Source organism: Hypanus sabinus, chromosome 28 (assembly GCF_030144855.1).
Source record: "Hypanus sabinus isolate sHypSab1 chromosome 28, sHypSab1.hap1, whole genome shotgun sequence".
NCBI lineage: Eukaryota > Metazoa > Chordata > Chondrichthyes > Myliobatiformes > Dasyatidae > Hypanus > Hypanus sabinus.
This window is the reverse complement of record NC_082733.1, coordinates 29,814,818-29,836,657: the sequence shown is the minus strand read 5'-3', so window position 1 is coordinate 29,836,657 and position 21,840 is coordinate 29,814,818. Positions and strand designations below refer to the sequence as shown.

At 41.5% G+C, this 21,840-nt stretch overlaps 1 protein-coding gene across 1 annotated transcript in view; it reads right to left on the bottom strand.

Moving 5' to 3' along the window:
• The window catches only part of LOC132382317 (cytosolic carboxypeptidase 4), a gene marked incomplete at its 5' end in the record, with an annotated part of 235,216 nt that overhangs the window by 64,937 nt on the left and 148,439 nt on the right, over positions 1-21,840 (bottom strand). Inside the window, one exon of the mRNA XM_059952452.1 lies at positions 829-998. Within this exon, the coding sequence (XP_059808435.1) occupies positions 829-998 (170 nt within the window). The remainder of the gene's footprint in view (positions 1-828; positions 999-21,840) is intronic.

Here is a 21,840-nt window from a genome sequence, read left to right as displayed (position 1 = left end):
CATCAGGTTCCTGAACCGACGTTAGAGACCCTAGTTCTACCTCAGACAATATTTGCCTCAACTTCCACCAACGTTATGTTTATTTTTTGCTTATTTTGTCATGCAAATCCTAGGCACATGTACATAGCTAGGGTGCCTAAGATTTTTGCACAGTACTGTATTTGCCAACGTAGAACAGATGGCAAGTTTGTAAATCTGGCAGGAGCAAAGGCATTGGGAATGGTGAAGATGCAGTGCCTCAGAAGAGGTGTGGAAAAGGTGCCAGTGAATGACTACGGGGTGGGGGGGGGGGCACATGTGCAGACACACCCAGACCTGAGTCACCAGGCACGATCCTTTAATTCCAAACAATTGGTTTATTGATCATTACAGGATGTCTCTCTGGTGCTCCCCACTCCCTCCCCTCTCTCTTCCCTTTTTCCCAACCATGATTCCCCTCTCCCGGCCCTCTTCCCACTCTCAGTCCACAATAGAGACCCATATCAGAATCAGGTTTATCATCACTCACATGTGTCATGAAATTTGTTTTTTTTTGTAGCAGCAGTACAGTGTGAGAAAATTACTACAGTACTTCGCAAATGTCTTTGGCACCCTAGATACATACACGTGCCTGAGTACTGTACTTTGCACAGTACTGTATATTTTTTGTAGATTTAAGTTATTTTATTATTTATTTAAGTTGATTTATGCTTGTCATGTTTGTGATGTGCTGCACTGCTGCTGCAAGAAACTAATTTTCATGGTTACTATACCCAGTATGCATGCCCATGACAATAAACCTGAATTTACTTTGAACTTAACTATTCAACTAACATATCAGCAACTTACCTGTGTGACATGTTTTTATCATTGTGGAGCTGATTATCCAAATCAAATAACACAGTATCTGGAAATACCAGCTGTGCGCTATGCAGCATTGCATCTTTCTTCAGCTTCAAGAGCGCTGTGCAGAATTTGGCTCCCAATTCTTCTAGCTCGCTGGTCCTGATCTGGAGACCCTGTTCAGAAGAGATGATTTTTCAATTGCATTCTGGAATTATCTTGGTTTTGCACTTCTTTTTCATGAGTTCACTCATTGGGAAAGATGGATGGTTCCAGAGTTTGGATTAGTATCGTGGCTCCCACTGCGTTCTCAGGGATACTTCCCTACAAAGGACCTAATATTCTCCATTCCCAAATCCCGTCATCTGCCCATGCTAAACTCATTGCCCCATAATATCCACTTTACTGGGAGTCTTCCCTGCCCAGTACTTGTGCCCAAAGAATTGTAGCACGTTTCCTTTATTCAAGGAGCCATTGGGCCAGATGGGTAGTGAGATGGCCAACAGTTCCAACTCACAATGCGCCATGCTGAGAACGTAGCGCCTGGTCTCAGGATCTAGGAGGCTGACGAATCCCCAGCACCCTCCTCCTGCCAAAGGAATTTTTACTGTTTTTAAATATCCCTGATATCCAAACTCTAAAAAAAAACAACTTAAAATGGATTTTTAAAGCTGGCATAAACATTATTTAGAAAATTATTTAAAAATAATGAATTAAATTAAACTTTAATCCACTGCAAATTGGTTAAAAGCAATTAAAAAGCAAAATATACTGAATATAAAAAATATGAATTGACCCTTTTACTGAAAATCAACATCCCATTCAGGAAATGTGGCAGTTGCTACTACGCCAGCCAGTTATGCAGGTGTGGGACGTGGGTAAGGTGTTGGATTAACAATCTGAAGGTCGTAAGTTCAAGCCCCAGCCGAGGCAACATGTTGTGTCCTTGAGCAAGGCACTTAAACACACACTGCTCCAGTCCAGCCAGCTGAAAATGAAGATGCTAGGGGTTAACCTCACAATAGACTGGCATCCTAATATTGCTCTGGCACTCTCATACTCTCAGTCACTTCACAGCACGGAAACTGGCATAAGCACTGGCCTGATGACAGACTTTAACTAACCAGATATGCAGAGCATCGTGTCCCCTTCAGCTCAGTACTTTCTCAGTATCTGAGAAAGAATTCGAAAACACTGAACTGTTGGCCACCTCACTACACAATCTGGCCAAATATCTTTTTGAGCAAAGGAAATAAGTTGCAAATTTTTGAGAAACAAGGACTGTTATTTATTGTCATTCTACTGGCATTGGCTGAAATTATAGATTCATTTTTTTGTTTCTAATTAGTGACTGGAGGACAACTTTTACCACACAAAGAGCACTGAATGTGTGCAATGAGCTGTCAGAGGAAGCAAGTACAATTAATGATATTTGGACAGTTAGATCGATGGGAAAGGCTTGGAGGGGTATGGGCCACTCGTAGGCAATAGAGACTGGCTCAGTCAAGCAAATTGGAGAGCACACACAGTTGAGCCAACAGGCCTGATTCTGTGCTAAATGCTCCATGTCTCCTTCTGTTCATTTTCTTTAAACAACACATGGTTTACATCCATCAATTCCCTGCCCATTCGTGTACCTGTCATCTTCTTCAATCTATGCCTGGAACTATGTGAATATTCAGAATGGAGCCAACCAGAGACACGATTAATGAGTTTGATTAATGTTTGCTACTGTTCAGTTCTTACTGTCATCTTATTTTCTATTTAATTTGAAAGGCCTATAGTTTCTCTTCATTTGGTGCTCCTTCTAATAAAAAGCAGCAAAATGGAAAATTTTACAAGACTTTCATGTTTAATTTTAATTCCTATGCCTGAAAACAGGATACAAAGAAGCAATGGGCTGGCAAATCACAGAGATAAAAAAAAGTACTGAATGTTTCTTAAAACATACTGCAGACCCATTTGCACCATTGTTTTATGCACAAATGCTTTACACCTGTCTGAACACAAGTTCCAGTTGAAGTTCCACTAATTAAACTAACCGGGCATCTCCATGCACAGCTCAGCTTAATGTGAATGTAATTAACCCTGCACCATTGGCGCACAGGATGAAGTCAATGCTTCCTTCTTTCTTCATTTGTTCCTGAAATTTGTGCAAAAATGTGCAACCAATGACCTATGCTTTTGACTCACTGTTAATTGAGGAACCCCTCCCCAAGGCACCAACTATACAATATGTAAACTTTATTAGCTACACCTGCTTGCTAATGCAAATATCTAATCAGCCAATCATATGGCAGCAACTCAATGGTCAAGAGGTTCAGTTGTCATTCAGACCAAATATCAAGATGGGGAAGAAATGTGATCTAAGTGACTTCAACAGTAGAATGACTATTAGTGCCAGATGGGGTGGTTTGAGTATCTCAAAAACTGCTGATCTCCTGGGGTTTTCACACATAACAGCCTCCACAGTTTACAGAAAGTGGTGTGAAAAACAATAACATCTAGTGAGCAGCAGTTCTGTGGGCAAAAATGCCTTGTTAATGAGAGAGGTCAGAGGAGAATGGCCAGACTGGTTCAAGCTGACAGGAAGGCAACAGTAACTCAAATAACCACATGTTACAACAGTGGTGTGACCAAGAGCATCTCTGAACGCACAACGCACCAAACCTTGAAGGGGGCGGGTTACAGCAGCAGAAGAACATGAACATGCACTCAGTGGCCACTTTATTAGGTACAGGATGCCCATAACAAAGTTGTCCCTGAATGTATATAAGTTGAAGTATTGCTGCTGGTGTTTTGATACCAGCCTGACTGATCACTGATCCACTTGATTAGCAATGTGCAAGCACACCTAGGGCTCATGACCACAGTGAACACTCATTAGTACCTGCCATTCATTGTGTGGATCCTTCATGCAATATGTGGTAACATTATGACCCCACGTTGCAGACATTTTGAAGACTTATCCCCTTAAGGCCATGAGACGTCGGAGCAGAATTAGGCCATTCAGCCCACTGAGCCTGCTCATGGCTGACTTATTATCCCTCTCAAACCCACTGTCCTGCCCTTTCCTTTACTAATCAAAAACCTATCAATCTCCGCTTTATATTTACCCCCAATGACCATCCGTGGCAATGAATTCCACAGATTTACCACTCTCTGGCTAAAGGGTCTCCTTCCTCACCTCATTACTTTCCTTCTCTCCTTTTGTTCAGTTGCCATGGTTGCGACGGAAAGTGTATTTTAAGATCCTGACATGTTTCCTGCAATTCCTGAAGACACTGACACAGCAGCTGCGATCTCCACAGGCAACTGGTATAAGGAATCAGGCAGGATGCAGTTCAGTAAATCTAATGTTGTTTTTGCAAGATGATAAGAGGCACAGATAGAGTGGACAGCCAGAGACTTTGTCCCAGGGCAGAATGGCTAATTTCAAGGTGATTGGAGGAAAGTAGTGGGTGAAGTTCAGAGTTAGGTTTTTTTACACAGAGAGTGCTGTGTGCATGTAACATACTGCCAGAATGATAGTAGAGGCAGATACATAGGACACCTTTAAGAGACTTTTAAATAGGCAGATGGATGAAGAAAAAGTAGGGGGCTATGTGGAAGGGTTAGATTGATCTTAGCATAGGCTATAAGGTCAGCACACCATCTTGGCCTGAAGGGCCTGTTCAGTGACTCAAAAATTGAGGGAAATGTGCTAACAATTATCACAAAGTCTATTTCATTAGTCTTTGGGGGGAAGGATTACACAGCTTTGCATTAGCGGAATAGACAGAATACATTTAATGGTGAGAAACAGTTTCTAGGCTAATATTTTCTCCTGGATCAATGTGCTTCTTAGCAAACTGAGCAAAGCAGCCAATGTGGAAAAGAAGACAAACTGAGCAAATTTTAAAAAAAAGAAGAAGAAATAAATAATACTGAGGGCATGAGTTGCAGAGTCCTTAAAAGTGAGTCCTCAGGATGTGGGATCAGTTTATTATTGAGGTGAGTGAAGTTATCCACACCGGTTCAGGAGCTCAATGGTTGAAAGGTTAATAACTGATTCTGAACAAGATGGTGTGGGACTTTTCTAAGAAAGATAAGGACATCGCTGGTAACTCTGGCAGTTATTGTTCATCCTTTGTTAAAGAGTTATCCACATTGCTGAGTTTGGAGTTCATATGGGTCTGGGTGGGCAGTAAATGGGTTTTTACAACAATGCTGTATTTGCGTAATTACCTTTATTGTGACTATTGTTTCTATTCTATTTCCAATTTATTTGTTTACATGAATTTAGATTTCTTAACTGCGACATTGGGATTTGAATTCATCTTTTAGGCTGCTTGTCCAGTAACCTAACCAACTGTGCCATAGTCAATAAAATGATCTCTCAGTTTGGGCCTGTCCATAAAACGTGTGTCATGACGTGGGTGTCCATGATCTTTTGTTTTGATATCTGGTAAAGTAAATTAAACATGGAAATGAAACAGCTATCCATTAACAGACTGAAAACTCTATTCCCTCAGATGCTGCCTGTCGATTGCAAAGGGAAACTAGGGTTACAGATGAGCAATTGTTCTGCAAAATGCCAGTGTGGTTAGAGTAATGCTATTACAGTACCAGCAAACAGCATTCGGGTTCAATTCCGACCACTGTCTGAGAGAGGTTAGTACACTCTCCCCGTGACTGTGTGGGTTTCATCTGGGTGATTTGGTTTCCTCCCTCTTTCCAAATACATACGGGGAGTTTGAGTTAATAAATCGTGGGAATGCTATGTTGGCACATGAAGTATGGGAACACTTGCAGGCTGCCTCCAGCACCTCCTCAGTTTGTGACAGTTGTTGACACAAATACCACATTTCACTCTATGTTTTGATGCACCTGTGACAAATACACCCAGTGGTACAAGTATACCTGTACATCTGTTCATTACTGCAAATATCCAATCCGCTAATCATGTGACAGCAACTCAAAGATACAAGCAGACAGAGGTGGTCAAGCAATTCAGCTGTTGTTCAGACCAAATATCAGTAAGAGGAAGAAATATGGCCCCAGTGATTTTGACCTTGGAATGATTGTTGGTGCCAGACAGGGTGGTTTGAGTATCTCAGAAAATGCTTATCTCCTGGGACTTTCATGCACAACAGTCTCTCAAGTTTAGAGAGAATGGTGTGAGAAACAAAATACATCCACTAAGCAGCAGTTCTTTGAGTGAAAATGCCTTGTTAATGAGAGAGATCGGAGGAGAATAGCCAAATGGGTTCTAGTTGACAGGGAGGTGACGGAAACCCAAATAACCAGGCATTACAACAGTGGGACCGCGGAGTGCAGAACAGCATCTCTGAATGCACAATGCGTCAAACCCTGAAGTAATGGGCTACAGCAGCAGAAGACCACAGACACAGACTCAGAGGTACCTAATATTGTGGCCACAGAGCGTTACGCTGATCTTTCTAAAGCTTACTCTGCTAAACTCTCCATTTAAGAATATAGGTTTCAAACATTGTTATATGAACTTCCACCACCTCCAAAGGGACCTTACCATTAAATAAACCTTTAGCCACACACATCCCCCCCCCACTTTACACAGGGACTGCTCCCTCCACGATATCTTTGCCCACTCGACACACCCCAATCATCTCCCTCCCGGCACTTACTCCTAAGTGCATCCACGTCCACTCAAGGCCCCAGGAAATCCTTCCAGGTGAGGCAACACTTCACCTGCAAATCTGCTGGGGTTGTCCATTGTGCCTAGTGCTCCCAGTGTGGCCTCCACTACATTGGCGAGACCCGTCATAAATTGGAGACCGTTTCGTCGAGCACCTCCACACCATTCACCACAAGAGGGACTTCCCGGTGGGCAAACGTTTTAATTCCCATTCCCATTCTGACGTGTCGGTCTATGGCCTCCTCTCGTGGCGAGATGAGGCTGCCCTAAGGGTGGAGGAGCAACACCTTGTATTCTGTCTATGGATCTATGGATGTTGCCTGACCTGCTGAGTTCCTCCAGCATTTTGTGTGTGTTGCTTGGATTTCCAGCTTCTGCAAAGTTTCTCTTGTTTATATCCTGCCTGGGTTGCCTCCAACCTGATGGCATGAATACCATTTTCTCTTAACAGTAAGCAAATTTCCTCTTCTGTTCTTCTCTCTAACCTTTTACTTCTTCTCACTTGCTGACTACATTCCCCGGGGTCCCCTCCTCCTTCCTCTTCTCCTTGGTCCAGTCTCCTCTCCCATGAGATATCTTCTTCTCCAGCTCTTGACCTTTCCCACCCACCTGGCGCTTCCCCCATCATCTCCCAGCCAGCCTCCCCCCCCCCCCCCCCCAACTTTTTATTCCGGCGTCTTCCCCCTTCTTTCTCATTCCTGAAGAAGGGTTTCAGGCTGAAACATAAACTGTTTACTCATTTCCATAGATGCTGCCTGACCTGCTGAGTTCCTCCAGCATTTGTCCTTAAATGAAGTTTTTTTTTTGGTGAGAAACAACCATTAATAATATCACATTTTTCAGGCTCACAGTCAGATCCAAAGCAAAGTGTTTTGTCTCCAAGAAAATGCTAGCAACCACAGGAACCCAGACTGAAGGCCAAAGGGTGAAATTGATGAGTGACTGTAGTACAATATTAGTTCATTATAAATTGACAATCCATTTTACACAAGATATGATTTTTCACTACAATGAAAAGAAAATTGGGCTTGTATAAAATGAGATGTGAGCCTGCTTGGTGCTTCTGGCATACATGAAATTCAAATCCACATTCCAAAGCCTTGTGGTTGACAAAGTCAGAGAAACACCTGAAGCCACCGTGCTGGGTTTAGTGCCCAAGTCAAAGTTCCCATTGGACTAAAACATTTGATCTCCAAGTGTAATTTGTTTCTTCTTCATTGCCCAATTGTATCTTTCATCCAGGTCTAAGAAATAAATTCAAAAATCAAAGCTTAATAGCTTGTGAAATTTTCCATTTTACAGTTTTTTAAACCAAATAAAAGATGCCGCTGTGATCAATAACCACTTAAATGCTTTCAATCTACCAGTGCAAACACCAGCTTGGTGGTTTAGGGTGATGGGCATATTTGCTTTGAAAATGTACATCAGTATTCTGTAACCAATGCAGTCAGTTTGCATTTGACAAGAACAAGAGACTCCACTTCATATAGTTGGATGCAGCATCCTAATTAACTCTCCATTGAAAGCCACTGAGTCACTACCATACTGTGAGGGCAATGGACAGGATAGTTAGAATATCCTCCAGAGAGAGAGGGAGAGAGATGGGCCATGCAAGAGTATTACTTAAATTTCAGCTTGGTAATTCATTTCATTGAAAAATCACGCACAATACTTTTGTTGGTATTACAGGAAAAGACAAAACACATTGTTCTAATTGTGGAACAATGAACTTCCATTTTACTACTTTGCTTATGTCTCCCCTCTCACTGTGAAAGGGTGAAATCTCTCAGTTCCCTTATTAGGGACGGAGAGAGAGCCTGTGGTGTGGTGAATGATTTATTTTTTTGTTTTTCTGCAGATCGTGATCTTTCTTGGGGCTTTGCTATTGCTTGCTTGGTGTGTGGGGGGTACTAATGCTTTATGCTGAGGTAAGTGGGGGAGGAGGATGCTTTGTTGCTGCTTGTGCATGGGAGGGGGATAGTGGGGGGGCTTTGGGATTCTCATGTTTTTACTGTCACTCATTCTTTGGGGGCGCTCTTCTGTTTTCATGGATGTCTGCGAAGAATAAGAATTTCAGGGTGTATGTTGAATACATTTCTCTGACATTAAATGAAGCCATTGAACTACAGTATTAAATTATTTCTAATATACTAGGCATAAATTGTTATTTGTGGTATGAATAGACATACTGATTTAATTTTAACTACAAGAGATTCAATCTACCACTTTGTTAAATGTGTCAATACTATTTGCTTGATCAGTCCTTGTGATGGCTTGTGATATATTCCATCCACTAGGTGAGCATATTTCTCTTAAACTCCAGATTATCCCTAATAAACCCAATTTTTTTTTGTAATTTCTTTCTTTTATTATTGAAGTTCATCATAAAACAAACATTTCCATAAGATGTATTTCAGACATTGTACATATATATCATATAATCATATATATCGCAAATCTCCACAAAGTATTTATCTGAGGTATATACTTCTAGAAAAGAGTGGAAAGAAAAAACAAGCAAAAGGAAAGAACTATGTACAAGTAGGGAGTGATCAATGGAAAGCTAGTTCTGTTATTGTATATTATACCTTCTTACGTCTTTGAAAGAAGGCCTTTCAGCCCAGTATGACAAGAAGTCACATCAATCCCATTCCCTCACTGAACAGAGGGACATCCATTAGAACAGAGATGAGCCACAATTTCTTTTGCCAAGGAGTGAAGAATCTGTGGAATTCATTGCTACAGATGGCAGGGGAGGCCACATCGTTGGGTATACACTCAGTGGCCCCTTTATTAGAGACACATGTCCAGTCAGCATGACTTAGGGTCTTAGGATGAAGCCAAGACACCCAGGAGAATCCCATGCAGTCACTGAGTGAAGATGGAGTCAGCAGTGGAAGTCAGAATCAAACCAAGTCTTCTGGGACTAGAATCTCAGCTGCAATTGAAAAACTCCGTGTTTTATTTAATTTTATTTTTAACGATACAGTATGGCAACAGGCCCTTCCAGCCCCATGAGACCATGCCACACAATTACACCAATGTGACCAATTAACCTGCATGTCTTTGAAATGCGGACGGAAACTGAAACCCATGTGGATACGGGGAGAACATGCAAACTCCTTTCAGACAGTGCTGGAAATAATCCCGGGTCCCTGGCACTGTTACTGCAACCTTGTATCTTCTCCACGTGCTGTACGTCCTGTCAAATCCTTTCAGAAGGGTTGATAGTGAGACACGAGTAGACAGGGTGGCAAAGAAGATATTGGATACGCTTGCCTAAATCAGTCAGGACAATGAGTCCAAGAACTGGATTATCATGTACAGACTTCTGTGACACCGTGCTCGCAATTCTGTGCATAGTTATTGTTGCCTAAATAGAGGAAGGATGCCATTAAACTGGAAAGGATACAGAAAAGACTTACAAGAATGTCTTCAGGAAAGGAGGGTTTGAGCCATCAGGACAGATTGGATAGATTCGCACTATTTTACCTGTAGTGGATGAGGCCGAGGGAATGAACTTACGGGTTTATAAAGTCATGAGTGCAAAAGATAAGATGAAAAGTCACAATCTTTTTCCCAGGAAAGGGAAGTCAAAAATTAAGAGGACATAAATTTAATGTGAGGGAGGAAATATTTAAAAGGGACTTGAGTAACAAATGTTTCCGCTCAGAGGAAAATGATAAATATATGGAATGAGATACTAGAGGAAGTGGGAGAGGTAGATACAATTATAAAATTTAAAAGACATTTATACAGATTCATGGATAGAAAAGGTTTAGGGCCTCCCAAACTTTTTTATGCCATGGACCAATACCATTAAGCAATACCATTGTCCATGGACCCCAGGTTGGGAACTCCTGGTTTAGAAGGATATGGGCCTTTTGCAGAGAAACAGGACTAGCTCAAGTAGACAACCTGGTCAACATGGACAAGGCCTTCTGCAGGGTTTGTTTCCATCCTGATGACTGTAGTTGCAAAGATCTCCTCCAGGCAGCACAGTGGTAGGACAGGAGCCAGATCTAGTGATCCTGATATGACCCTGACACCCAGTGCTGTCTGTGTGGAGTTTGCACTTTCTCCATGACCAGAGTGATTCTCCCAGGTTCTCCAGTGTCTTCCCACCTACCAAAAGATATGCTCCTAGATAGCTTAATTGACCACCATGAAGTATTCCTTCTGTGGGTGGCTTTGAGGAGAATCAGGGTATTTGATGAGCATGTGGGGAAGAAGAGATTGCAGGGAAATGACTAGGAGAAAACAGAACTGCTGAAATTGCTTTAAGACCAGCCTGTACACCATGGGCCAAATAGCCTCTTTCTTTATGTCAGGAAAATATACAATTGCCTTTCAGAAAGATACTCAAGAAAAAATGAATTTTGCTTAACTATTTTGTACAATTTGCATTATTCAAATGCAGAAAGTAGTTGGATTCAAGCCACAACTTCCTATAGAAGGCAAACTTAAAATGAATACTTGCCATCAGAATACATCCAAATGATTAAACCGACTAGAGTTGCTACTTAGAGCTGCATTGTTTGTGGAGAGAAGCCAACAGTATAGTATTTTAGACAAAACTGCCTTATTTTTATAACACCACCACAACTTGCTAGCATTACAGCATCATCTCATTGACTTTATTTCCACTAAAATCCCATAATCCAATATTAGGGATTAAAGTAGATCATGAGATGGTAGTGGGTCCAATTATGCTAATTTCAGAAGTTTATTCCTTATTGAAGAATGATCATTTCTCTCTTCACTTGTCTGTTTTTTTAAACATTTCTATTAACAAAAGTATATCAGTTACTCTAGGTTTCTTGTTCAAATGTACCAACTTGTTTATTAAGTCATCTCCCATATGTTGTCACTTCAGTTTCTCAGTAAGTTCACTAATAGGGTGTAGGCACTAAGGAAAGTGTCAAATTAAAATTGCTGTGGTAACTCATACATTCTGCCAAAGTGCAAACATGAGTTACTGATAAGATTGAAAAGTTAAAAAAAAACTCCAAATGCCAGAGATCCGAAATAAAAACTTAAAGTTCAGGAAATACTAAATGGGTTGGGCAGCATCTCTAAAGAGAGAAGCCTGGGTTAGTGTTTCAAATTGATGACTTTCTTTATTTCACAGATGAAATGTGCAATAAATCAGTCATACCATAGGAGCAGAATTAGGTCGTTCAACACTTCATTCATCCAGGCTAGTGACCCCACATGCTTCAAATTAGCCACCATCATCCCCAAAGAACTCTACACCTTCAGAACTAAATGACTACCACCCAGTAGCACTGACGCTAAGCATCATGAAGTGCTTTGAATGGTTGATATGGCACATACTAAAAACTGCATTCCTGCCACATTGAACCCTTATCAATATGCTTACCAATTGAACTGCTCTACAATAGATGCCATAGCATCTGTCATTTATCTGGCCCTGACCTGTCCCTAGAAAACAAGGATGCTTAAGTCAGAATGCTTTTTCTAGATTTCAGTTCAGCATTCAAAACTATCTTCCTACAGAACTTAGTAAACAAACTGCTACTCTTGGTCTAAATATACCACTGCAAAACTGTACATTTGTGTGCAGGAACTTACATTAAACAATCTTGAGTCCTGAATCTTAAATTTGGCTCAACAAGTCTGCTTCATCATTCCATCATGGCTGATTTATTATCCCTGTAACCTCCGACACCTTTACTAATCAAGAGATTATCAAATTCCACTATAAATATAACCAATGCCTTGACCTCCACAGCCATCTGGGGCAATGAATTCCACAGATTCACCATCCTCTGCACAAAGGAACTCATGGAAATAATTTGGAAGATGTGTAGTTTGGGTGTTTGATGGTTGGGTTGGGTTGGGTTGAGTTGTTCTCCAATCTTGGCAATTTACTTGCAAACGTTTTGTCACCATGTGAGGAGACATCATCAGTGTACTGTTGACTGCGGTGTGTCCTCAAAATGCTTGGCCTTTATATACTTTTCAAATTTTTGTTTGGATGTCACTTCAGAAACTCAATTGTGATGTGGGGAGGAAACCTCATCGTTGACCACGTGGCGAAATTCAAGTGTTGTAGTCTAGAATTCTGCCTGCATCAGCTCATAAATAGGATCAAGGTGTATGTGTTTGTTGTAAGAGAACTCATACAGATCAGATCCTCAACTATCACAGCAACCACCCAAGTGCACACAAGAAGAGCTATATCTAAACTTTGTTCCGAACAGTAGAGACACCCTGCAGCATGGTGGAACTAAAGGAGGAACATTTGTTTAAAGTATTCACACGAAACAGATATCCGCGGAACTTCATATGAAGATGCCTTTGTGGTCAACAGTGCATGAACCAAGAAGCAACCAAATGTGCTGTACTTCCATACATTGGAAATATCTCGGAAATGACAACCTGACTGCTCCAAGATCACAGAATTTCAGTCACACACAAGCCGATGGCAACGTTGAGGAGAGTACTTTGCAGAGCAAAAGAACGAAGACAGTGTGGTCTAAAAAAATCCAATGCGAGGACTGCAGCAAATATTACATCAGCTAAACTGGAAGAAACTATCTAGAAGGATGCATGAAAATTCAACTGGCTGTAAAGCAGCATGAGCAACTCTCCCTAGCTTCTACCCATGAAGATTGAGAGGAGCACAAATTTGATTGGGCAACAGTGAAAGTCATAACACAAACAAACACGCAGCATGCAAGAGAATTCCTAGAAACATGATTTTCCATGAACAATTCTATAAACAAACACGTAGACTTAGATCCTATTTATGATCCAATGGGGGCAAAATTCTGACCACAAAGCATGAAGTTCATCACACGACCAAGCACCGATGAGATTTCCTCCCCACATCACAACTGAGTTTCCAAAGTGACATCCAATCAGCTGACAGAGAACTATATAAAGGCCAAGCATTTGGAGGACACACCACAATCAAGGGCGCACTGACGATGGCTCCTCGCGTGACAACAAAATGTTTGCAAGTAAATTGCCAAGACTGGAGAACAACTTACCCAAGCAAAGAAATCCAAGCTGGAGCTGCTCACCTGAGCTGATTATGTGGAAGGGTGCTACCTGAACATAGAGGGTCAATAATACTTAATCTATTTTAGTGCTTACAAGAGATATTCCATCAAGGGGATCACTGATGCGCAAAATGTATGGACACAGAATAGCAAAAGTGAATTGTGGAAGTTGAAACAGACCAGAGTTTCAATTTAAAAGGCTGATTGTTAACTACATATAAGCACTAATTCATATACACAGGCAGAAACCTTGTATTGATTAGACAAAATCACTGTTATTTGCAAGCCAACAAATAGAATCAGTTCCACTAGCCTCATTGCAGAAATTAATACTGACAGGATCGATTTATTTGCCAAGCATGGTAAGAATCTTTACTCGGGAACTATAACCACGGCCCCAGTTACAGTCTGTTTAATTAAGCAGTTTTTAAGGCTACAGTGCTGATTTTCAGATGGTGATATGAAGGCAGGTAAGTTGCAGATTTCACATCTGGAACTGATGTCACAACTACCTTCAGTCAGCAGATCTGAAGTACCCACCTACTCAGCAATTGTAGGCGAGTGCAATGAATTGTGCATCAGTTATTTAAGTGGCAAGTCTGTACCAAGCTTTCTAAACTGAGAAAGTGCGATGATTACTAATGGTGCTGAAATTCCCATACCACAGATAATTCCTGCATTTTATTCTTTTTCTATAATTCAGTTTATGTCCACCGAATATAGTAAAAACCCAAGATAATGGATTTCCTTTTATGTTTTGCTAAATCGCAAAGAAATGTAACACTTCAACTGAAGGAGGCCAAACACAGCTGTTAACCCTTTGAATGACAGGGGGTATAATAGAATTATGAAGTGAAAAGACATCAGTGTGATTTAACGGATTTTAGATTGAATTGAGTGAGTAAGTAGCAAATCACATTAACTACGAAGTTAGACACAAAATATGTCTTTCCTGGTAGTGCAGTTTAAAGTCTATCCAGGTTAATACATAATAGGAGAATTATCATTCCATCTAATGACTGAACTAGGAGAAAGAATTGGGGGCAAGAATCAGAGAGCTTTGTCGTTATAGCAAACGATGATAATAGAAATTAGAACAGCACCATAGTCCAGGCCCTTCAGCCCCGGATGTTGTGCCAGCCTTCTAAGATCAATCTAACCCTTCCCTTCCACAGTCAATCAGAATCAGGTTTAATATATATGTGTTAAATAAGTAGTGCAACAATAGAAATAAATAGTGAGATAGTGTTCATGGGTTCAATGCCCATGCAGAGAAAGGACGTTAGAAGGGAAGAAGCTGTTTCTGAATCGTTGATTGTGTGTCTTCACATTTCTGTACTTCCTTCCTGATGGTGGCAATGAGAACAAGGCATGGCCTGGGTGACTGGGCTCCTTTATGACGGACGCCGCCTTTTTGAGGCGTCACTCCTTGAACCACTCCTGGATACTGTGGAGGCTAGTGCCAATGATGAAGCTGACTAAGTTTACGGCTCTCTGCAGCTTACTCCAATCCTGTACAGCAGCGCTGCCCCCAACCACCATACCACACAGTGATGCAGCCGGTTAGAGTGCTCTCCACCATACATTTGTAGAAATTACTGAATGCTTTTGGTGACATACAAAATTTATTCAAACCACTTATGAAATTTGGCTGCTGTCATGCCTTCTTCGTAGCTGCAGTGATATGTCGGGTCCGCTTTAGACCCTCAGAGATATTGACACCCAGGAACTAAATCTTCCCTCCTACATAGTTCTCCGTTTTTCTATTGCCCATGTGCCTGTCAAAGATCGGTCAAACCCTTCCCTCCTGCATAGCTCTCCATGCCCCTATCTAAGAGTCCTTAAATGTCCCTAAATTATCTGCCTCTACCACCACCCCACCGGATCATCCAACACACTCACCGTTCTCTGTGTAAAAAATATTACCTCTGGCATTCATTCCCCCAAACTTTCCTCCAATCACCTTAAAATTAGGTACCCTTGTATTAGCCATTTCCGCCCTGGTAAAAAGTCTCTGGCTATCCAAATAAAGTGATGAGTTATTCTCAGGAAACCCGATAAAAGATAAAATCTTATGTTAAGAAGTCTTTAAATAAAACCCGGATTGGTTCCTTAATTAGTACACTCTGTCATTATTGGGGAAGTCAGTGCTAGATATAGTATTGAAATAGAACCTAGTGGATGGTTTGGACATTTGAACACTGTAGTGGCATGTTCAGTTTTACTTACGCACATCTTGTAACGGATAAAGTCTCGAAGCAGGCTTTTTGAGTTTCATGCATTTAAAATAAACGTTATTCTGTGCTTCAGGAGTGGAGTGGTCTATGGGCTGGAACAGGGACAGGTTTTGGAGCTTTAAGGCACAGGTTTTTGCCTTAAATTTATTGTTGAAGTTATTGGAACTGAAATCCAGTAGAAAAGAAAGTGGCAGTAGCTGTGGCCAAGTCATTATTTTTTCAACTGAGATATATAATACTTTGATGGTTCTAAAGCTGCTCCCAGAGTTCCCATCTTCGGAGCCATTAGTTCTGCCAAACGTTGATGCCAATAAGTCAATGGCTGTTACGGTGCCAGTTAATCAACCCTCAATTATAATTGTGAATACTGGAAGCTGTTGATAAACACTGGCACATTATCTAACAGGCACTATTGGAATAATAAATTCAGATGAAGCTGATAAAATGAGGTTATATGGACTAACTGCCTTTGCTGGGAATCTACGTCAGATCAATATGATAAAAAATAGATTGAATATCAAGTTCTTGTGTAGCACGGTGCCAATGTTCATACACCACATGAGGCAGCAGCATGACCTCAAACCATTAAGTATAATCTGGTCGAAAGACTCATCTGGTCATTGAGCACGGTGCTCACAACACACTAGGTATGTCCGCAAAGGATGCAGCTTGAATTTTGAGATCCTGCAATCAGTGCCATCTACAAGTTGGCTGATGATACAACCCTGCTGGCAGGATCTCTGATGGAGATGAGAGGACATATGGGAGCAAGATCTACCACCAGGTTGAGTAGTGTCACGGCAACAACCTCGCACTCAACATCAGCAAGACCAAAGAGCTGATTGTGGACTTCAGAAAAGGTAAGATGGGAGAACACTAACAAATCCTCACAGAGGGATCAGAAGTGGAGACAGTAAGCAACTTCAAGTTCCTGGGTGTCAATATCTCTGAGAATCGAACCTGGTCCCAACATAGCAATGCAGTTATAAAGAAGGCAAGACAGCCGCCATATTTCATTAGGAGTTTGTGGAGATTTGGCTTGTCACCTAAAGCACTTGAAAAGTTTTACAGATGTACCGTGGAGAGCATTTTGACAGGCTGCATTACCGTCTGGTATGGGGGTGGGGGGGGGCTCTGCACAGGATTGAAAGAAGCTACAGAAAGTTGTAAAGTTATTCAGCTCCATCATAGGTACTAGGTATCCAAGAATCCAAGGAGCAGTACTTCAGAAAGGTGGCAGCCATTATTAAAGACCCCCATCACCCTGGGCATGCCCTCTTCTCATTGCTACCATCAGGAAGAAGGTGCGGAGTCCTAAAGGCACACACACTCAGTAATTCAGGAACAGCTTCTTTCCCCTCTGCCATCTGATTTCTAAATGGACATTGAGCCCATGAACATAACCTATGTTTTCCTTATTTCTTTTTTGTAGTATTTATAATTAATCTATATATATATAGCCTATAAAAAGTATTCACCCCCCCCCCCCGAAGTTTTCATGTTTTATTGCTTTACAACATTGACTCAAAGTGGAATTAATTTGGCTTTTTTGACATTGATCAATAGAAAAGGACTCTTTCAGGTCAAAGTGAAAAGAGATCTCTACAAAGTGACCTAAATTATTTATAAATATAAAACACAAAATAGTTGATTACATAAGTATTTACCCCCTTCAACTCAGTGTTTAGTAGATGCACTTTTGCCAGCAATTACAGCCTTTGGACTGTGTGGATAGGTCTCTGCACATCAGGACACTACAACTTTCCCCCATTTTTCTTTACAAAACTACTCAAGCTCTGCCAGATTGCCTGGGGATCGTGAGTGAACAACCCTTTTCAAATCCAGCTGCAAATTCTCACTCTGACTTGGCCACACCAGGACATTACTTTGTTGCTTTAAGCCATTCCTGTGTAGCTTTGGCTTTGTGCTTGGGGTCATTGATTTGCTGGAAAACAAATCCTCTCCCAAGCTGCAGTTCTCTTGCAGACTGCTTCAGGTTTTCTTCCATTATTTCTGCATTCATTTTACCCTCTACCTTCAGAAGCCTTCCAAGGCCTGCTGCAGTGAAGCATCCCTACAGCAAAACACAGCCACCACCATGATTCACCACAGGGATGGTGTGTATGTTGTGTGGTGTTTGGCTTATGCCAAACATTATCATTTAGCTTAATGGCAAAAAAGCTTAATTTTGGTTTCATTAGACCATAGAATCTTCTTGCAGCTGACTTCAGAGTCTCCCACATGCCTTCTGGCAAACTCTATTTGAGATTTCATCTGGGTTTTTTCAATAGTGGCTTTCTCTTTGCTACTTTCCCATAAATCTGTGACTGGAGAATCACCCTGGCAACAGTTGTATGCACAGTCTCTCCCATCTCAGTCACTGAAGCTTGTACCTCCTCCAGAGTTGTCATAGGTCTCTTGATAGCCTCTCTCACTAGTCCCCTTCTTGCATGGTCACTGAGTTTTTGAGGATAGCCTGCTCCAGGCAGATTTACAGCTGTGCTATATTCTTTCCAGTTCTTGATGATTGTCTTAACTGTACTCCAAGGGATATTCAGTGACTTGGAAATTATCTTGCATCCATCTCCTGACATGTGCTTTTCAATAACATTTTTTGCAGAGCTGCTAAGAGTGTTCTTTTGAATTCATGGTGTAGTTTTTGCCAGGATACTGACTCACTAGCAGTGAGTCTTTCCAGATACAGGTGAATTTTTATTACAATCAATTGAAACACCTTGACTGCACACGAGTGATCTCTATTTAACTAACTATGTGACTTCTAAAACCAATTGGCTGCACCACTGAAGATTTAGTGTGTCATATTAAAGGGGGTGAATATTTATGCAATCAGTTATTTTGTGTTTTAGATCACATTGTAGAGATCTGTTTTCACTTTGATAGGATAGAGTTTCTGTCAATCAGTGACAAAAAAAGACTTTTTATAGGCACTGTACATAAGTACATAAGCGCACACACCCTAATATCCCATACATATTTACTGTAATTAGTTTATTTATTCATTTTCTTTATTTATGATGTATTGCTTTGCACTGATTCTGATTTGGAATCTGATTCAGTGAAAGTTGCAGAGGCAACATTGCAGTAATTCAACTACTTTCAGAGTTTTTGACAGAGGACTCCACAAACTGTGACTGAAGCATTAGTAATTCACAGCTTTGGTCTTCCTCTATAGCAGTGAGAAACACACTCACTAAATGCTGGAGAAAATTCAGTAGGTCAGGCAGCATCTATGGAGGAGAATGAACAGTTGACGTTTTGGGTCAAGAGCCTTTATCAACCCAAGAGATTCTGCATATGATGTAAATCCCAACACATCGATGCAGCTATAAAGAAGGCAAAACTGTGGCTATATTTCATTAGGGGTTTGTGAAGATTTGGTTTATCACCTAAAACACTCGAAAACTTTTGCAGATGTACTGTAGAGAGCATTCTGACATCACTGTAGGGAATGATGTAAAATTAGTCATTTCCATCTTGGGTAATATCCAGGACACAAAATGCTGGAGAAAACTCAGTAGATCAGGCAGCATCTATGAAGGGGAATAAACAGTTGATGTTTCAGGACGAGGCCCTTCATCAACACAGAAAGTCCAGCAGATTGCCGGGAATCCAAATCAACACACACAAAATGCTGGAGGAACTCTGCAAGTCAGGCAGCGTTATGGAGGAAAATAAACAGGTACCGTTTCAGGCTGAGACCCTTCATCAGGACTGGAATGGAAGGGGCAGAATCCAGAGTAAGATGGTGGTGGAGAGGATGAGTACAAGCTAGCAGGTAATAGGTGAGCCCACCTGAGGGGGCAGTTGGGCAGGAAGCAGTAACAATCTGGGAATTGATAGGTGGAAGAGAGAAAGGGCAGAAGGAGGTGGAATCTGCTACGAGTGGACGGTGTACTATGGAATAAAGGGAAGGAGTACAGCAGAGATATTCAGTCTACTTGCCTGAGGGGCCGCGCTCTGTTGTCGAGTATCAACATGAGCTCCACCCATGTAAATCACATCCCACATATTCAATTATAAATTTGATACCAGATATCTGATGGGAGTGCAATCTGGAATTGCAGTCCATACTCTGTTATGACTGATTTCCACACAGTCAAGTATTTATCAAACATATTCCAATAAAAAAATGTAATAACTGTTTAAATAAACACCTTAATTAATTAAGTAACTGCATATGGCTCATGGGCTGAGGGTTCCAATTCCACTGTTTGACTGTCTATCAATGGGTTCAGACATGGGTCACGAGGGTCTGTCGATTCTAGAACATAGAGTAACTTTGCTTAGACTTACTTTATTTACATTACTCTTGCAGATCTACTTCGAGAATGCCTTCAGGTACAGCTGAAGACAATTACTTCTTATTTTCCAAATTAAGTTTACTACGTAAGGGAAAGGGATGCTTTAAATCAAGGGTTCCCAAACATTTTTTTTTAGACCCTTACCATTAACTGAGGGGTCCATAGACCCAAGATGGGGAACCCCTGCTTTAAATTGTTTCCCATCCAGCACACCTCCAAACCTGACAAAATGCTCAACAATTGATGGTAACAATAGCGCAGTTACCAGAGCGAACACTCCTGACCTCTGGTGCTCTCTGTATAGAGTTTCAACATTGTCGCTGTGACTGGGAGCTTTTCCTATTGGTGTTCCAGGTGCCTTCCGCATCCCAAACATCGTTTCCGGTGGGCCGAGGGCTTATTCTTTTATCACCCACTGGATCACTTGGTCTGGCACTCTCATTTGCCAACCCACGTTCAAAAACTCCGAGGGAAAGTTGGCTCTCACAATTCTCTATTGAAAAAATTAGCAGGCACGAAATGAGGAAGTCAATGCTCCCAAACTTAGATCAAATGCCCTAGCACTCTGCTATGCACCTGCAGAATTCTGTGCATCTGTGTGGGGCAGATCAGCCCACTCCCACCTGATTTAGCTGACACTGACCTGCTCAACATCAACCAAACAACACTGAAGTGGCTGGCTGTCTGGTGTGGCAAGCTATGATGATCTCAAACATGTGTGGCCTGGCAGATTAATTAACCAAGGTAAGTTTTGCTTCACATGCAGATGAGTTGGTGGGAACGATAAATGTGTTAGGGTAGGATTCATTTAGAAATTAATTTAAATTAAGTTAATTTGATTTAAAAATGGACGTCCGCTTGCCTGTCCAAGATGGCACTGGCAACTTACAGCAACATCTTGCGGGCAACTCACAAAACTACTAGATACTATTTGTTGTTGTTCAGTCGTTAAATTGAGTCCAACTCCTCGTGACCTCAAGGACAGGGTTTCCATGGCAAGATATGGAAGCAGATTGCCAGGCCTTTCTTGGTATGTTGGCATTCATAGCAAGAGGATTCGAGTACAGGATGAGGGAGGTTCTACTGAAGTTGTACAAGGCCTTGGTAAGACCACACCTGGAGTATTGTGTGCAGTTTTGGTCCCCTAATCTGAGGAAAGACATTCTTGCCACAGAGGGAATACAAAGAAGGTTCACCAGATTGATTCCTGGGATGGCAGGACGTTCATATGAAGAAAGACTGGATCGACTAGGCTTATACTCACTGGAATCTAGAAGATTGAGGAGGCATCTTATTGAAACATATAAAATTCTAAAGGGATTGGACAAGCTGGATGCAGGAAGATTGTTTCCGATGTTGGGGGAGTCCAGAACGAAGGGTCACAGTTTAAGGATAAAGGGGAAGCCTTTTAGGACCGAGATGAGGAAAAACTTCTTCACACAGAGAGTGGTGAATCTGTGGAATTCTCTGCTACAGGAAACAGGTGAGGCAAGTTCATTGACTATATTTAAGAGGGAGTTAGATATGGCCCTGTGGCTAAAGGGATCGGGGGTATGGAGAGAAAGCAGGTACAGGGTTCTGCGTTGGATGATCATGCTGAATGGCGGTGCAGGCTCAAAGGGCCAAATGGCCTACTCCTGCACCTATTTTCTATGTTTCTATGTTTTCCGTGCAGATACTACTGTTGCCCTGGTTGGGGCCTGGCTGGGTTTGAACTCTGGACCATTTGAAGTCCAGAGCTGATGCCACTACACCACCAGCCATCCCACTAG